The 16,702-nt window shown below is 45.4% G+C and overlaps 1 protein-coding gene across 2 annotated transcripts in view; it reads right to left on the minus strand.

Annotated features, from left to right (window-relative positions):
- Positions 1-7,308: 7,308 nt before the first annotated feature.
- The window catches only part of AMOTL1 (angiomotin like 1), a 66,393-nt gene continuing 56,999 nt past the window's right edge, over positions 7,309-16,702 (minus strand). For both annotated transcript variants that reach the window (XM_015645262.2, XM_015645275.2), the window contains 5 exons: positions 15,169-15,359; positions 13,759-13,884; positions 12,246-12,472; positions 11,254-11,523; positions 7,309-10,282 (listed from right to left, as the gene is read on the minus strand). In XM_015645262.2, coding sequence (XP_015500748.1) covers positions 10,179-10,282; positions 11,254-11,523; positions 12,246-12,472; positions 13,759-13,884; positions 15,169-15,359 — 918 coding nt within the window. In that variant the 3' untranslated portion in view covers positions 7,309-10,178. The remainder of the gene's footprint in view (positions 10,283-11,253; positions 11,524-12,245; positions 12,473-13,758; positions 13,885-15,168; positions 15,360-16,702) is intronic.

Below are 16,702 nucleotides of genomic sequence, written 5' to 3' on the forward strand. Positions count from 1 at the left end.
AACCAGGCAGCAACAAAGGTTTTAACACCAGAGTGGAAGAAGTTGGGGTCCTGTTGGGTTTCTTTCTTCTGCTGATGAGAACTGTCACTAGCACCTCTGAAAGGACTGTGTTAAACCAACTTCCCCAATTACTCCTCCTAGCAATAAATGGATTCATCATATTTCTCACTGCAAGACTTGTTTTGTGCAGTGCAGCATTATGATTTATTCTAGAAAGTAAGACTTCATTGGAACTTCTTTGCAGTTCAATACTTTGAGGGCTGAATTCATTTCACTTGGAGCACAGATAAGCTGATGGTAACAACAGTAAATCTTGTTTTCTGAGAGCTATAGAATTATTCATAGATGTTGAAACCTCTAGCTGTTTTATGCCCACCTCATACTTTAATTAATGTTTGCTTTTCAAACATCAGCTTTTAAAAATGTATACTCTCTCTTTCAATGCATCCTCTTTTCAAGTGAGAGAAGGAATAATTTTAGAAAATTCTGGAGCCAAATAATTTTAAAAAAATAAAAAGCAAATAAATTCCTTCTTTATGTAAACCCCTTTCTACCATTTGTTCCAATAAAAGCCAGATGGTGTTTCATGGGCATTAGAGCAGGGGATTGTAATCTGTGCTCTGGAGTATATTTGCAGCCAAGATGGTGGCCTAGGTTTTATTCCTCTTGATGGATTTGAGTTGCAGAACTTGTTATATTCATGGAATTGTCATGCAGCAAAGGGATAAAGCAATGATTTAACCCTGCTTTGAGATGGGAGGGAAGCAGGGTTCAGGTTTTGGCTCTGCTTCAGCTTTTGTGAATTTATAGGAGTGGCCCAGGCATGTAAACTTTTCCAGTCCCAACCCTGGATCTGAGGAGCGAACAGGGTGCTGACATCCCAGCTCTGTTCCTGATGGAAGTGGGTGTACCTTTACCCCTGTGGCGCTGAAACACTTGGAGCAGGACAAGGACCCACTTTAGAGCATAAGGTGGTCACAAGAGAGATGCAGAAGATCTGAGTTAATATTGCTCAAGGCAGGGGATAGTGGCAGAAGCACTCCGCATTGGTCACTTGGGTAAGTTCACACTTTCCAGGTCAGACTCCGGCAGGAGGAGGGAGCTTGGGATGCCTTTGGCTGCTGAGATGCCTCTTAGCTCAGCTGTAGCTGCAGAGCATGAGAGCATGTCTGGATCCAGAGTGAGAATGCCTTTGGCATGAAGATTTCATTAAAATTCCACATTCTCAAAGTCACTATTTTTCATCAATTAGCAGTCATATGTATCAGAAACATTTTCAGTTTTACTCTCCCTTTTAATAGAAAGCTACTAGCAATTGCTGATGGCAAACAGGAGTGTGTATGGATAAAGCTTTTCTGTTCCTTACTGCTATAGCCTTGCTGGCTCTTCTTCAGTAGTTGTTGGTTTAGAGTGGGTTTGCTATTAAATTTCATCTCTTTTTTCCCCCAGTAATTACTCCTTGCCAAGAGTATCAAATCTGAGAACTGGAGTGAGTGTGTTGCAAGAAAATGGAGAGAGGCCACAAAGTGCCTTGGTGCAAGGGAATGTGAGGAGGGATTTACAGAAGATCTAGAGGGTGTTTGAACTGCACTCAGCTGGATGGTAACAGAGTGCAGAAGTAGCAGTCCTCCAGGGCTACTGGTACTCAAAAAGGCCGTGCAAGGGCATCAGGGCAGGTGCTACACTGCCAGCTCAACACTTTTTAATCTGTATACCTATGGCAATGTACCTCTGCTACAGTGCCAAGCTGCCATTAAGGTTAGGGTTAGTCTTAGACTTAGTGTTAGGGTCAGAGTTGAGACAGGAAAAGAGCCTACAGCTCCAGGAAAAGTGGGGCTGGAAAAGTCCTGGCAAGGTGATCCCAGCAGGGCCCCAACATTCCTGCTTCTACATCTTTCTAATCTGGACCACCCATGGTGATGGGGACCTCAGACCCAGCAGCAAAATGGCATTAGGCTTCCTGTTAGGGTTGAGACAGGAAAAGAGCCTGGGGCTCCAGTGATACTGGGCCTAGAAAACTCAGGCCAAGAGAATCATGGCAGGGCCACAATATTTCTGCCCTCTAACGTCCCACATTGCCCAATAAACAGGCACAGTGATGCGTGTTCCTGCCAGTTCTCCCTCTTTCTATGGTGCTCTGCTAAAGGGAAAACTTTGACTCATCCAGCATCCAGTAAAACAGTCCACATAAATTGCTTTAGTGATGGGTGCAGGCTCCACAGGACTTTCCTGATGGCCCCCCACAAGGGACACATGGAAGTGGTGGGATGAGGATGAGATTGCCAAAGGGCTTCCCAGCTGCTGGCTAGTGACCAAGCAGTCCTGGGCTGCAGCACCCTTCCGTGCCAGCTCTGCTGGGATCAGGAGCCATGGGTCATGATTTTTGCACATGATGGTAACACAGGACTGGTGGGGCATGCCCCTCCAACAAATGCCTAGCACAATGCAACTCTGGAGCTGCTCCTGGAGGGGGCCTCAAAATGGCATTTCTCTCTCTGGCAAGCTGAGGGACGGCTCCTGCGTCCAGAAAAGTATCTTCTACTTAGAACTTCAAGCACATTTTTCACACGGGAAAAATCTTGCCACTGGTGAAAGATCCAAGGAGAAAGCTGGCATGTGTGGGGTGAAGGCTGTTGAGTGCTGGGAAATATTTGCTCTAAAGGAGTGTATGAAATTCCTCTTTAAAACTGAAACGAACCTGGTCTGTGGTAGCTGTTTTGGGTCTGAACAGTTCAACTGGATGATGATGCATAGAGGACTTTCACACCTAGGGACTATGTAATATACTAGTTTTCAAATGTAAACCCAGTTCCCATGAGCACACAATCCTATTTTCTTACTGCAAGCTCAAAGCCCTGTGCTTAGATTGAGCTTTTTTTAACCTGGAAAGGCCTACATTTGAACAGGCCTGGCCACAGCCAGGGGTCAGTGGGGGTTAACAGAAAAATTTCCCTTAGCATGAATGTCCAGCTCACCCTAAAATCAAATTCTTCATACTCAAACTTTCTTCTGCCATTAGAGGTGACCAGATTTCTTTTTCTCCTTCTTTTCCTTATCTTCTTAATTTTCTTGTTCCCTGTAATGAACCAGATTTTTTATTATGCTTATTCCTATTTTTGTTTTTCTTATTTTCTTGTTCTATTCCTATTCTTATTTTTATTTACAGCCTTATCTCATAGGATGGTTTGGATTGCAATGGACTTTTGAAGGCCATCTAGTCCAACTCCTATGCAATGACAGCAGACATCTTCAACTAGATCAGGTTCCTCCTAGTCTGTCTTCCTATTCTGCTTCCTCTCTTCATCTACTACTGCTGCTACTGTAATCGCGGTAAAACTATAATGCTACTGCAATCAGCACCATCATTACCTGCTGGACCCTTCAGACCAAAAGCCCCCTCCCAGCCTTCCCAGTCTAAGTGCCAGGTAAGAGCCGGCAGGATGAGCCAGCAGAGGGAGTGGTTCCCACGCTGTTTCGGCAAAGGGGCAGACACTTGTGCCAGCTGGCTTTGCCAGGAGTTGGCCCATGGCCGCTGGAGAATGGCCCAGGGGACCTGTTAGTGCTGGATGGGGACAGGGATGATGTAGGCTGGGGGTGCAGTTCTATTCGGGGTCGGGTGAGGCTTCAGAGCCCTGCCGGCAGAAGAGGCAGCACACACAGCCAGCTGGGTAACACGATAAGGCACTCATGGCATCTGAAAAGAAAGGCTCAGCCATCTAAAAAAAGCCCTGTAGTGGGGATAAGGTACTATTTAACACCTAAAGTGAGAGAGCTCTGACCTGTGCACCAGATTTAGGCTTAAGGAATGTGTACAATGATTTCATTTTAAAAGCAGGTGTGCACAGAGCTGGCACACAGATAATAATCATCATCAAATATCCTTATTTACAGCTTGAGAGTATGATTTGTGGCTACCACACAGACCCACTGTGCAAAGCACTGTACAAGCATCTAGATGAGGGTAGTCCCTTCCTCTTAAGCTGTTCAGTCTTAAAACTGAACAGTAAAACTGGTGGCACATGAGAACCTGAACCCTTGGGCTTTCACTGCCTGTTTCTGACACGGTTGAACTGGAAAAAGATGTTAGAGACAGCAGGGTGAGAGGGTGCAGCAGAGAAGCGGGGTAGGATGTGCACTGAGAGGATGAAAGCCAGAGAGGGAGTTTTTACAAGGGCATATAGTGATGGGACAAAGGGTAATGGCTTTAAAAAGTTGAAGTTTAGATTGGACATAAGGAAGAAATTGTGCACTGTGGGGGTGGTGAGATACTGGAGGAGACTGCCCAAAAAGTTGTGGATGCCCTGTTCCTGGAAATCTTCAAGGCCAGGTTGGGTGGGGCTTTGAGCAACTTGGTCTCATGGAAGGTGTCACTGCACAGGGTAGGGGTGTTGGAATTACATATGGTCTTTAAGGTTCCTTCTATGAATTCAGATGGTATTTACACCAAGCAGCAATTTTTTTGCACACCAAACTGCATTGCAGTTTTAATAGCAAACCTACCAGAAAGGGTCATCTTAAAAATGTTTCAAGTAACTGAGCAAGCAAGAGGACCTCCATCTCCTCACACCACCTTTCTCCCTCCTGGAGCTTCCTCCCAGCAAGATTTTTCCTACCTGGGCTGATCAAACCAGGGACTGGCAGGGACCAGCGGAAGGATGTCAGCTGCCATCACAGTCCCCTGTTCTCACTCTGAGTCCAGCTGTCCTGGAGGAAGCTTCACATGCCTGGAGGGTCACTGTCTGTCCACCCTGCTTTTGCAGGGGACTGAGGGTGCTCCCAGGGCACACAGGCACCAGGGGAGCCATGAACAAGTCAGAATCCACCAAGCAGCTGGAGAAGCCACCACAATGGTCAGGTGTATGACCTCCCAAGAGGTAGTGGCATTGCCCTCCTGCAACTTCTAGCCTGCCAAAAGCTCCATTGCTACCTCATCATGTGGTACTGGGGGAAAAAAGTTCCCTTTCAGCAGTAAACTTTGCTGCAGGTCTTCAGCCTCTCACAGGATGGGGGGCCAACATAGATGTGGGTCTCATCTCTTAATTGCTGCCCTGCTTTGTGTCAGACTGGAGGGCACTGGCACAGGACCGAGTTCTGGACTGCAGCAGGGACATGCAGGGTAACTCTGGAAAGTATGCACACTGATATTTTGTTCATCTAAAGCTGAAGTGGTCGGTATGAAAGAAAATAGCTTGTGGTCTTCATACCTCGAGTCAATGAATTCCTGGGCCTTTTATAGCTCAGGAATGCTGGGCACTCGTGTTTGGTTTTACAAGGCTTCAAAGCTGCAGCTTAAGGTCTGGATGAACATTAATCACACTGGCACGATGACAGCTGGTCATGTTTTTACCCCTCTCTCAGGTGGGACTGCACCGTGGACATCGTGCCCTGTTTTCCCCTCTAGCTTTGGTTTGCAGAGAGGGGGGGTTACTACCTTCAGGCTGACTTACCTGGCCCAGAGCGGTGGAGGAACACAGCACGGGGTGCTCACACCAGCCCGGTTTGTTGGATTGCATCCAGAGCCCAGGCTGGGGATCCTGATGATAAACAGACACCTGGCAGCATCCTTCCTGCCAGGGAGTGAGATCTGAACTTTTCACTGCAATGTACCTTAAGCCCAGACCCAGAAGGAATTTAAAGCTGCTGGAAATCACAGCTTTTCCCCGAATGCACCTCACTGCTGTTTGTTTGCGTGCCCCTCAAACTCTGGGAGGAGAAAGCCCTGAATTTGGTAACAAACCAGCACAGAAGAGATGCCACAGCTGCACAGTGCACTGAACACAAGTGAATCCTGAAAGGGTCATTTTGGATGGGACTAAATTATTGAATGCTTCTAAATGGCAATCTTGCCAATAGTTTAATCTCTTCTGAGCTCTTTTTTACATGATGCAGGTCTGTTACTTACTTTTGGAATAACAGATTTTAATGTTTAAACAAATTGACTCTGGAAGTTTGCTTCTTTGCATGTTTATCCTTGGCATTAATATGAAAAATATATTTAACCTGTAGACAGTGTTACAGTGACTTTTTTTTTTTGGCCAGAGCATCTGTGGTGAAGACACAACCCCAAAATGGAATAAGCCCCCTCCTTGTTACACCTGAACACAGCTGGCCATGAGGCTATTCCCATCCTAATAATGGTTTGGTGTCTCTCAGTTTCTTTTCTTCCTTGGCCTTGAAAAACAAGATACATGCCAAATTTTACTGTCAAATCTTGACTTGAAGAAAGTCAAAAAGCCACAATCTCAGCAATCGTCAAACTTTTTTTCTTGGCACAAGAAATACTATCATCTGCCGTGTCTCGAAGATGGCATGATCAGATGGGTCAGGCTGACCTGTGTTTGCATGGGGAACACGCCGTGCTGGGATCTGGGTCAAGCAAACTTCTCCTCAAGCTTTTGCAACCCCCTCTGGATCTTTTCTGACACACTCCTGCTCAGGAGTATTAGTTTTTTCAATGTGTGCAAGGATCTGGGGAGAGAAGGTTGGGACAGGTAGAGGAGAGCGCATAGAAGAGAGAGGCCCTTAGTGGCATTCATGCCTTTCATGCCTGCAGCTCCCCGGGACCTGATTCAGGAATTTTTTAACAGACACTTTCAAGAGCATGTGAGAGCCTGCTGAGCAAACCTCCCTAGCTCAAACCCAGACACTTGGCTAACTTTTGCTCCCTTCCCCCCATTTATTTCAGTTGCATAAACAAACATAGGAATAATATTTCCACCAGACTGGAGCATTCCCCTTGCCAGCACTACAGCATGTAATGGGATCTGGTCTATATTCCTTACTGAGCACAGTATATAATTCAAGAACATCTAGATATAAAAGATATTTAGGTACCTCACTCACACTGAGCCAACATCTATCAAATAAAGAAGCCCCAGACACTCCAGAAAAAATACAAAAAAAACAGTGGGAGTTCTGTGCTTAGCAGGAACATAGAGCTAAAAAATATTTGTATCTTCACCGAAGTATCTCATTAAGTTTCCCCTCTCATTTCCTTCCAGTGAAGATAATCTCACTGAAATCATCTCTTCTTGACCATCTCTAAAATCATGCTCTTCTTGCTTGGGCAAGCTCCCAGTTTGATCCTCTGCCATGGAGACCCACTGATTTCATGCCCATATACACCTACTGGTGTCACCAGCTGTAGGGCCTTTCATTAATTAACATGTGTGAAAAATGGAGAAGATGCAACCTTTAAAGTCCCTGAGGTATCCCCTCTTAGTCTTAGCACACTGTTTTCAAAGCTGAAAGAATTTTTATAAAGTCCTTTCTTCTGGAGGACTTAATGTATTCACACTGGAAAAGTGAGAAAATAAACATGTTTATACATTTATTATCTACAATAGTAAGGCACAAATTTAAACAGCAAAGAATAAGAAATCTTTGGCTGACCAACAATATCAACATTTGCTGGGGGTGACACAAAACGTCCTTCATTTTCCCCCTATGTACAAATAACCCTCCAGCTGTACAACACTGTACACACACTTCTCTATACAACCAACAACAATAAAAAATGACAGTATTTTACACCTAGTTACCACTGACTTCACCTGGAATGGCTACAGCACAGTTTCCCAAAAACACAAAACAGTTCAAAGATTTGGGAAAGCCAGCACAAATGGAGCTGCACTGCTCTGCTCAGCGGGGCTGATATATGGCAGTAGTACTCCATGCAAGCCCTGCTCGTGCTTGGGCTGGAGGGGGACACACCAGTCCTCCAGACTTTCCCTCCAGGAAAACTATCATCTCTTGAGTTCAACACAATTGGTGAGAATGAACCTTTTGGTTTATTTGAGCTGTTGCCTACAACGAGAGTTGCCTACACTCTAACAGTCTCCTATATGTGACCGTGAATCTGGGGCAGCATCAAGTGTAAAGCCAGCTTTGGATAGCAGAAACTGGAGAGGCTGTGGTCTCCCCAAGGAGGAGTGCTGTACTCTAGCTGACTTGGAGAAATCGAGCTGAACCACTACCAAACATAACTGAGAGCTGATCCATGCTGATCCAGCACTGTTTCTCCTGGACGCCTCACTGTCTGCCTGCACACAACTTACTGAAGAGTTTCAGCAAAAGAAATATTACAGCTGGTAACAAAATGCTTAGGGACTTCCAAGCACCTGGGTATCCTTATTTCTTGGATAAAAAGTGATGCAATTAAAAATTCACCAACATTTTATTTGCATTCCCTTGATTTGTCTTTCTCCTGCCCCATTCCTACCATAGACACTTGAGGAAGGGCCACGACAGTGGGTCAGTGGTGATGTCACACGCAGTCCTGGCTCTTATGCAAACAATTACATTTAAATTAACTTTAGAGGAAAAAAAAAATTATCTTACAAGGCATATATTAAGCTGCATAACATCTTCCAAGGGTTTTACACCTTTGGTTTCACAATGCAAAGCTGCTAATACTTGAAACACACAGTTTGCTTGCTACAAAACCTACCTACCACTAATTTGTTTAACAAGTGCAAAACTCAGAAAGTGGGTGACAACAACATACATCTAATTCTAGGTACTCGCAAAAATAAGTGCATAGCTTTAACATAGCCATTTTGTTCTTTTTAAAATAAAGGTATCAGCTAGGCAGTATTGAGCACAAGGCTTTGAGTTCACAAGGACTTCAGTTTTTGGCAAAAGCAGGGTTTAAAATGCCTGGTGTTCTCAACAGTCAAGGGCTCTGATTTGTCACCTACAGGAAGAGGTGACCCTGAGCCAGCCCTGAGTCCATGATTACTTCTAGCACCCATCACTTTTCCACTCTAGGCAGCTTCACATGAGATACCATCCCTCTTTTTCCCAAAGCCAAGCTCTCCTAAAAGTCATTATGGTGCACCACAAGGCTCAGGAACTGCGAAGCCAATACAGAAATGCCACACTGAGGAAAATTTCCCCATTGGCATGTGCAGTGCACAAAGCCACGAGTAACACTGTGGGTGAGTTGGCTGCCTCTTACTGAGTTCAGGGATAGAGCTGAAAATAAGTAATGTTCCACCCTGGGTAAAATAAGGTGAAAAGAAACCGCAGCTCAGCACAGAAAACACATGATGCTCGCGTACTGCTTTGCAGTTAAACCCTTCCCAGCCTGCTCCTTCCTGCACTCCTTAATGTCCAGTCCCACATCACCTTGAACAGCAGGATTGCAAGCTTAAAGAAGGTAGGATTTGGCTATAAGAATTGAAAGTAAGGAAAAATCTTGTTCTTGCCACAAACATACTGATTCTTCCAATATTATGAAACAGTGCCCAGAAAGAGCTATCTTCTGATCTCACATGCGAACCCAGTGTAATTCCTCCAAAGACAAACCCCTGCAGCTCCCCTCTGAAGGAACTCTATAATGCACAGCTCCACAGCTCTTTAGGGAGCTGCTGGGATTCTCCCCCAACTTTCCCTCCTGAAACTTTCCTATGCTTACAATAGGATTTGCTTCAGCAAGGTCCCCCCTCCTCCTTCTACATTCATCCACCAGGAGAATTCCAGGCATCAACTGCTCCTATCAAAAAAAGAAGTCTTAGCAAGCTCTGAGGTTGCAAGACATGACTATTTGTACTGTAAATTCGGCTCCAAGAGAAACACTTGTCCAGCCAGGAAAGAGGCACCTGACCTGCCTGCCCAGGAAAGCCACACCAATGCCACTTCAAACAAATACTTACAAGAACCTGCCATGAACATCTACAGACCAATTATTCACAAAAATTAAGAAGTGAAATTTTTGAGACTAAAACTTTTGAGAAATGCATTGATATTGAGGAAGATGCAAGTTTTTCCTGGATTACTCAGAAACTCTCTCTGGCCTCCAGAGAGACAGGATTTCACTCCCTGTCCTGGTTGCAGAGGCAGTAAAACAGCAGCATGCAACCAGTCTGTAACTTCACTATTTTCATGCCAGAAAACACAGTATCCTTTTCCCTCAACACTCCCCTTCTCACACCACTTTCCATTTTCAACAACCCTTTCTGTTCAGAAAATCTCGATTTCAGAAAATCATCATTTGTCTTCAGTGCTCTCGACTTCTCGCCTGGTCAAAAGTCCCAACATACCAGGCTCTAGCTTCAATTTGGGAATAAACTTTGTCTTTTTTCAGACACTCAAGGTTACTTTTCAAGGTTGGCACGCTGAGGACCATCTCGTGCCTGGTTGTACAAACACAAAACCCCAGAGATGCTGTCCTCTGCTCAGATGAGGACTTCCATCATGTCTGTATCTGGAAACTCAGGCTTGTGGAGCAGGCTGCTCACTCTGCCTTTGCTGTCAGGCAGCTTCCCGTGACTGGAGTTCTCTGCAAAGGAAAGAAGGGAAAGTCCATTTTCAGTCCAAATTCAACAGCAATTTGTTAAAGAAAATATCAACGCATTCCTTGAAGGTGGGGCATGTATTGCCTGTAGATCCTACATACTGAAAGCCAAATTTGTTCAGGACACTAAGAACAAATGACAATGTGTTCTTAGTGTCCTGAACACACTGGACACTTAGTGTCCTGTCTAAGAACACAATGACAGCAGGTGTGTCGGTGTCCACAGATGCTGTGGACAGGCACAGAGCTGGTATTTAAGAGGTACAGACCAAAGAACCTCATTAGCTAAAATCACACAACGGTCTGAGCTGGAAGGGAAGCTAAAGACCATCTAGTCAGCTCTTTTAATGATACATAGCATGTTTTTAGAGAGAAAACTTGCTTTTGAGAGGAAAGAGGAAAGAAATAGGCTTTTTCAAAATAATGTGCACAAAATAAATGTCTCCTTTGCTAGGGCTGCAAACCAGCAGTTTACACCTTTCAAAAATAACTCAAATTGTACTTCTTCATCCCCCCTAAAAAAATATCTCCACTTTCCCCTTACTATTTCCCCCAGCTTTCCTTTAATAATTAGGGAGAAGACGGTGCTTTAACTAACCGTGTCTTCAGTGGAAAAAAAGGTGAAGAGTCTGTGAGCAGGTGTGGAGTGTTTTCAAGGTGTGAAACTACAATTTTATACCTGGCAGCATGAATAATTACAAATTCTGCCTGCCACAGACTAATGGAGCTTTACAGAAGCTGCCAAGCACAAAGCTCTGCAAAGCCACTCTGGACAGCCTTAGAAAGTTCTCTCTCTACAGTTTTAGTTTCCCTGAAGAAACCTCCACTGTACCTTACAAACTGTGGCAGCACCACATACCCACACCTTGCCCCCATTTATGATGTGTCTCTGGGGACTGCTGATAGCCCCAGGGGTGCTGACATGCTGCACTGACGGGGGTGCTGGCAGAGCTCACCCAGTTTCTCGCTGGCCACTCGTGTCCCCAGGGGCCGTGGGGCTGGGCTGTGTGATGGGGTGGTACCCAGGCGTCCCCGGCCAGGGAAGGAGGCGGTGGCGGGCCAGAAGAGCTCAGCGGTTTTGTCCGTCTGGGTGCTGCTGTCTTTGCTGCCTGTCTTTGCGTGGGAGGCTGCCGGCACTGGGACAGGCATGCAAGACAAGGAGGGCAGAGGTGGAGGCAGTGAGGGGCCTGATGGGTGGTCATGGTGCTCCTTTCCCAAGAGCAGCCCTGAAAACACACAGAGGTCAGTCACATCCTGGCTCAAATGTATGTGATGTCCCCTGTCCCACCCCGGAGCTACAAGATGCTGGGTATGGCTCCAGCCATTCAGTTCAGCTTAGCTTTTCCCTTTTTCCCATGCTGCTTTTTCTGGCATCCATATGGTATTTTCCTATAAAACAGCTTTTTGAAAGCAGCTTCCCCTCCCTCCCTCCCCGCCTCTGCACACCCATCCCAGTGGAACTTAATCACAATACAGCCTTGCACACCTCCACACCCCCATCCTACGTGGCCCCAAACAACGGGCAGTCCTGCACTGATTTTCCCATTCAACTGCCACATCACATCATGCTGTCCTATCCAACAGGATGCTCACCCTTTTGATTAACTTTATTCAGGCCTTATTTCTAGCCCAACTTCGTTATTTATTCCCATAAAGTTGCAAAGATTATGCGCTTGTATCTGGGAGAACTTCCCTCAACTACGGCTTTCTATAATCAGTGCAAAATTATTTAATGTGATTAAAAATGTAATTAAGATATAATGCAAGGTTAAAGAATGTCTGGTTTTTCACTTAAGCACAAGGACACACATTCTGCCCATGGAAAGTGCTCTGGAAATGAGCTGTCAGGGCAATGCGTGCCAAGGCACTTTTGCTAAGCTGAGGATTAGACAGAAGGATTAGGATGAAGTGATGGATGACCCAAAGCTTAAGCAAAAGCTGAACTCACCTATGCTTCCCTTCCAGAGCTTTTCTTCCTTCCTCTCCTCAGCTATCTGGTTGCTGGTGAGCGAGGTCTGGCGTGAATGCACGCCTGTAGCAGCGGCAATGGAGGGCACAGACCGAGCCGGTCGCAGGCTGGCACTGTCAGCTTTCCCAGGGTCCTTGCGTGACCGCTGCTGAAGGACCTTGATCATGGCATCTTTCTCAATTATTTTGGCATGGAGATTCTTTATTCTGCCAAAATATGAATGTTCTGCTTACAGGAATGGAAAAAACATTCATATGGGCAGGTCTCCACACCTGGAGGCAGCAGGGACGTCCCCAGGCAGACGCCCTGCTGCTTTGTCCCCTCTGGTTATGGATACTTGGACAAGACAGCTTCCAGAAGTTCCTCCAAGGATAAACATGCACTTTAAAACAGGCAATATTTCTAGCTATTAAGCTTAAACTTTTGTGCAAGGTTAACTGAACCCATCTATGCTATGGTTTTACTAACACAGCAGGAGCAGTGGGCAGTATCCTGACCAGGCTGCACATTGCTACCTTTACAATACAAACACATAGGCAATTTTCACTCCTGTAATACATCAAGGCTAAATCTGGACAATATGCTTTGGCAGACTGAGTTAACCCCAGGATTCAGGTCTGTTGTCAGCTGGAGTAAAGACCTGCTGAAGTGAGTTCCTTTTGGTTTCTCTCAGAGGTGGTCTGGGCTCTCCCTTCACCCTCACTGCTGCAAAAACAATCAGCACATAGTGTTCAGAGCTGAGTTCACTTCTTCTCTCATACAGACCCTGAAGACTCTCAAATCACTAAAAAAATGTGACTGTCTGAACTGTTCTTCAGAAATTATTAACAACAAATCATACTGAACAGCTACAAAACTGTATTTCTCAAAATTTTGTACGCTTTGACAGTCAAATGACTAGCCTGACTGTGCTGTACAATATATAATACAATGCAGATGCATTTTGTGAAGCAGTGAAAGCATTAGTTTTCATCATCAGACATTTAATTAGCAATGTAAACACAAGATGCTCATCTATATTTATGAAGGCAGTGGAGTATTTATGAAAGTAGTGGAGATTTTTGCTAAACTATTTTCCACTACTCCACTACTACCTGGAAGCAGGATTAGCTAGCATCCATGAGTGAAGAACAAAACCCAAACCCAGTAAAAACAATCACTGGTATTTTCCACAAGCAACAAATACACCTTTTTTTATAAAAGTGTCTGTAAATTTGTGTCCTTGCATGCCAGACTACTTTTAATAGTGGAACAGCCTCTGTTTTGTAAAAACGTTGAGTTTGCCACAGAAGGCTTAACAGGAAGGTAGAGAGGAAGTTATCTAATGACAACAACTCTTTAATCCCTGTTTGAATGCTAAAGAGCAAAACTAAGTCAAAGTGAAGCCATGCTTATCCTTTCCAGGCATGTAGGAATGAACAGAAGGGCATCCTGGTTGATGTGAATCCAGCCCCAACACCACAACAAGCAGGAATGGCACAGTATCTCTTACGTGTACTCCATGTCCTGGCAGCGGCGGTTGGCTTGCACGATCTCCTCCTCCTCCTGCCAGCCCCGCACCTCCAGCGCCATCTCGCCATAGCTGCCGTTGTGTGAGTGGCTCGGGGCCGAGGCATCCCTGGAAAAGAGGTTCACTACGGTGAGTCAGGCTCCTGAGACTGTGAGGGTGGCTTTTGCAAGTGAGATTGAAACTTGTCAAGAAAACCCCAAACCCCTGCTCAAAGAGCAAGCCAGCAATGGCTGTCTGTCAAGCGATGGCTACCTGGCATCAGGGCATCCTGCTGCAGGCTTCTCTTGGCTTGGGCTGGATCATTAATGCCACTCATTTAACTGGATTAAAGGAACAGAGGGCATGCTGGGACCATGGGTGACCCACAGGACTAACAGCCACCCAGAAGGATAGGGTCAGATATCAGAGGGACCCACTCACCAGACCCCAAGTCAACAAGACTACATCATGAACCAGTAACACTGCTCTTCCCTTTGAAAGTTGAAAAACAGCACAGGAATTTCTGCCTAGACTGGAGTGCAAAAGGAAAGTCCATCCTGAGTCACACATCTAAATGCATTTCAAAGGGAAAACTCATTTTAGGATGTTTTCTGGGGATTTGATTCCTAAGAAACTGGGGTGAGAAGTTAACTATCCCATCCTCCTGATGGGTGGGAAGTATGACTGCCTTTTGTGCTTTTGGTTGCCACTTTGACACAGACAAACTGGAGACAGATAGTCCAGACATAGGCAATGTGAATGGGAAAGGGTTTACACTAGGGCATGCCAGGAATGGCTGAGGGGAGAAAGCTAGTTCAGACCAGGGAAAATAGAACAGGGAATATATGTCTTCCAATATTTACAAGGCTATTTGAACATGAACAGTAGTCTGTTCATCCTGTATTCCTATGAAGGACAAGAATCAGTCAAGGTAATTTGCAGTGAAGAAGCTTAGCTTATCTATCAGGAAAAACATTTTAGTTTGAAGATTAATGAAGTGGTGAAAAAGGATACTTAGGTAACAAAATTTCCCTTATTACAGGTTTTTAAAACTAGGTTAAACAATCTTGTTGCAGCCATATACCAAGTTCCTGTTCACTCTGCCAGGGTACTGGGAGGAGCTGCCTTATGTGTGCTGTGTAATTTGGTACCTTGAGACTGCCAGCAGCCATTGCTTCAATCTGATGCCTAGATTTGATAAACTTTCACACCTGGTCAGAAGGACAAATTCTGTCTCAACCAACTATTCTATTTCACTGGCATGACACCCTGGAGAAGTGCATTAACCCTGGCAGTGCAACTCAGCAGGGAAAGGCAAGCAACATCCAGCCTTAAGAAAACACCCATTCTGTATTATTTTACCATGCTTTCCATGGCGAACAGAGCTGCCTGCTTGCAGCAAGATCATCTTACCTCTCTGTTGCAGCTGTGGCTGCAGCATTCATAGCAAAGTGCCGGATCGTACTCTCCTCCAGATACTTCTGCTCCCACTTGGTCATGTCAGCTTCCAAGGCCAGGATCCTCTCCTCCTTCTCCCTCACCAACTCCATGAGGGCTGGGGCATTATGCTCTGGAAGGCTGCTTGCCTGGTAGCTGCCTTGCCTCTGCCAGTGGAAACAGTGACAGATGTTCACGCCCTTCCAGGCATGGTGAGCTGACCCTTTTTTCCTCAGTTTTTTGGCACATACAAAGATATCCCCATGTCTTTTGACAGAGGCAGGTGGAAATCCCAGGCTAAACCCCTTAGCTTGCAGGAGAACAAATGAGTAGACTGTATGTGCAACCCTAGCACATGCTTCTCCAGACATGCTGACTGAAGCAGGGATTTGGCTGCAAACCCTGGATGTGCAGAGATTTCCTGGGATACCCAGGAAAAAGTAGTTAGATACCACAGGAAATAGTAGTAGTAGTAGATACCACGGGAAAAAGTAGGAAAAAAAGTTGGTAGGAAAAGAAGCAATAAAGTTTTAAAAGATAGTCTTCTTGCTGGGACCTCATGCCCATGGCTGGGCTGTGCTTAGTATGGACAGGCAGTATTACCAGAGGGCTTATCTATTAAAGCTGAAAAAAAAGCACCTTGTGACCTAGTTAAATGTACCCTGTTTAAAGCAGCAGCTGGGAAAATATCCCAGCCATGCATTTAAGCTCGTCTCTTGTGGCACATCAGTTCTCTTGTGCCCTCAGGGGATGCTTTCTGTGGTGTAACAGCTAACTTTCTAACTAGAGGGACAGAAGATCCCCAGGCACCTGTGGGGTGGCTCCCATGGGACACTGACAAGCAGCACTGGGTGTGCAACACTTTCCATCTATGCTGCAAGAAAAGCGCTTGTCCAGGCAGGATTTATTCCACCCAGTTACAGCACTTAATTAAGTCACCTAAGCAGCATGGGCAGTTTCCCTGAGCTCCTCTCACTGCTGGTAGAGAGCAGAGGGAGATCCAGTTCTTGGCTCAGCAGAGGGATGAGTGCACATTGAGGGGGAAAAGCATGAAGCTCTGGAAGAACTCAGAAGAAAGAAATTAATTTTTAAATAAAAAATGCAAGAGATTTGTTATACTTCATGGTGAACAGTATTGTGCTAAAGAGGAAACCATTTCTCAGGAGCACTGGCTTCTCATTCATGCTGCACCTTGAAGTTCCACTGGCAAAGCTGTACTACTGAAACCAGAGGTACCAGGGAAGGGCTGAAGCTTTTGCCTCTGGTGCAGTAACAACATGTTTGGAAGATGCTTTCTGGGAATGCAGCATGGAGAGGCCCTTGGGAACAATGGCTGTGACTCTGCTCCTGCAAAAATATCGTCAAACCTCTGTCAGGAAGGCAGTATTTTGGAATTGTGGTCCTGATCTACAAATGGTATCTTGAGACATGATGGGTGCCTATCATCTTCTGAGCCAAAACATCTGCCAGCCCTGCACACTGAGCCCGCAGTGCTGACTGAAAGAGTTTA

The sequence above is a fragment of the Parus major genome, chromosome 1 (assembly GCF_001522545.3).
Source record: "Parus major isolate Abel chromosome 1, Parus_major1.1, whole genome shotgun sequence".
Classification (NCBI taxonomy): Eukaryota; Metazoa; Chordata; class Aves; order Passeriformes; family Paridae; genus Parus; species Parus major.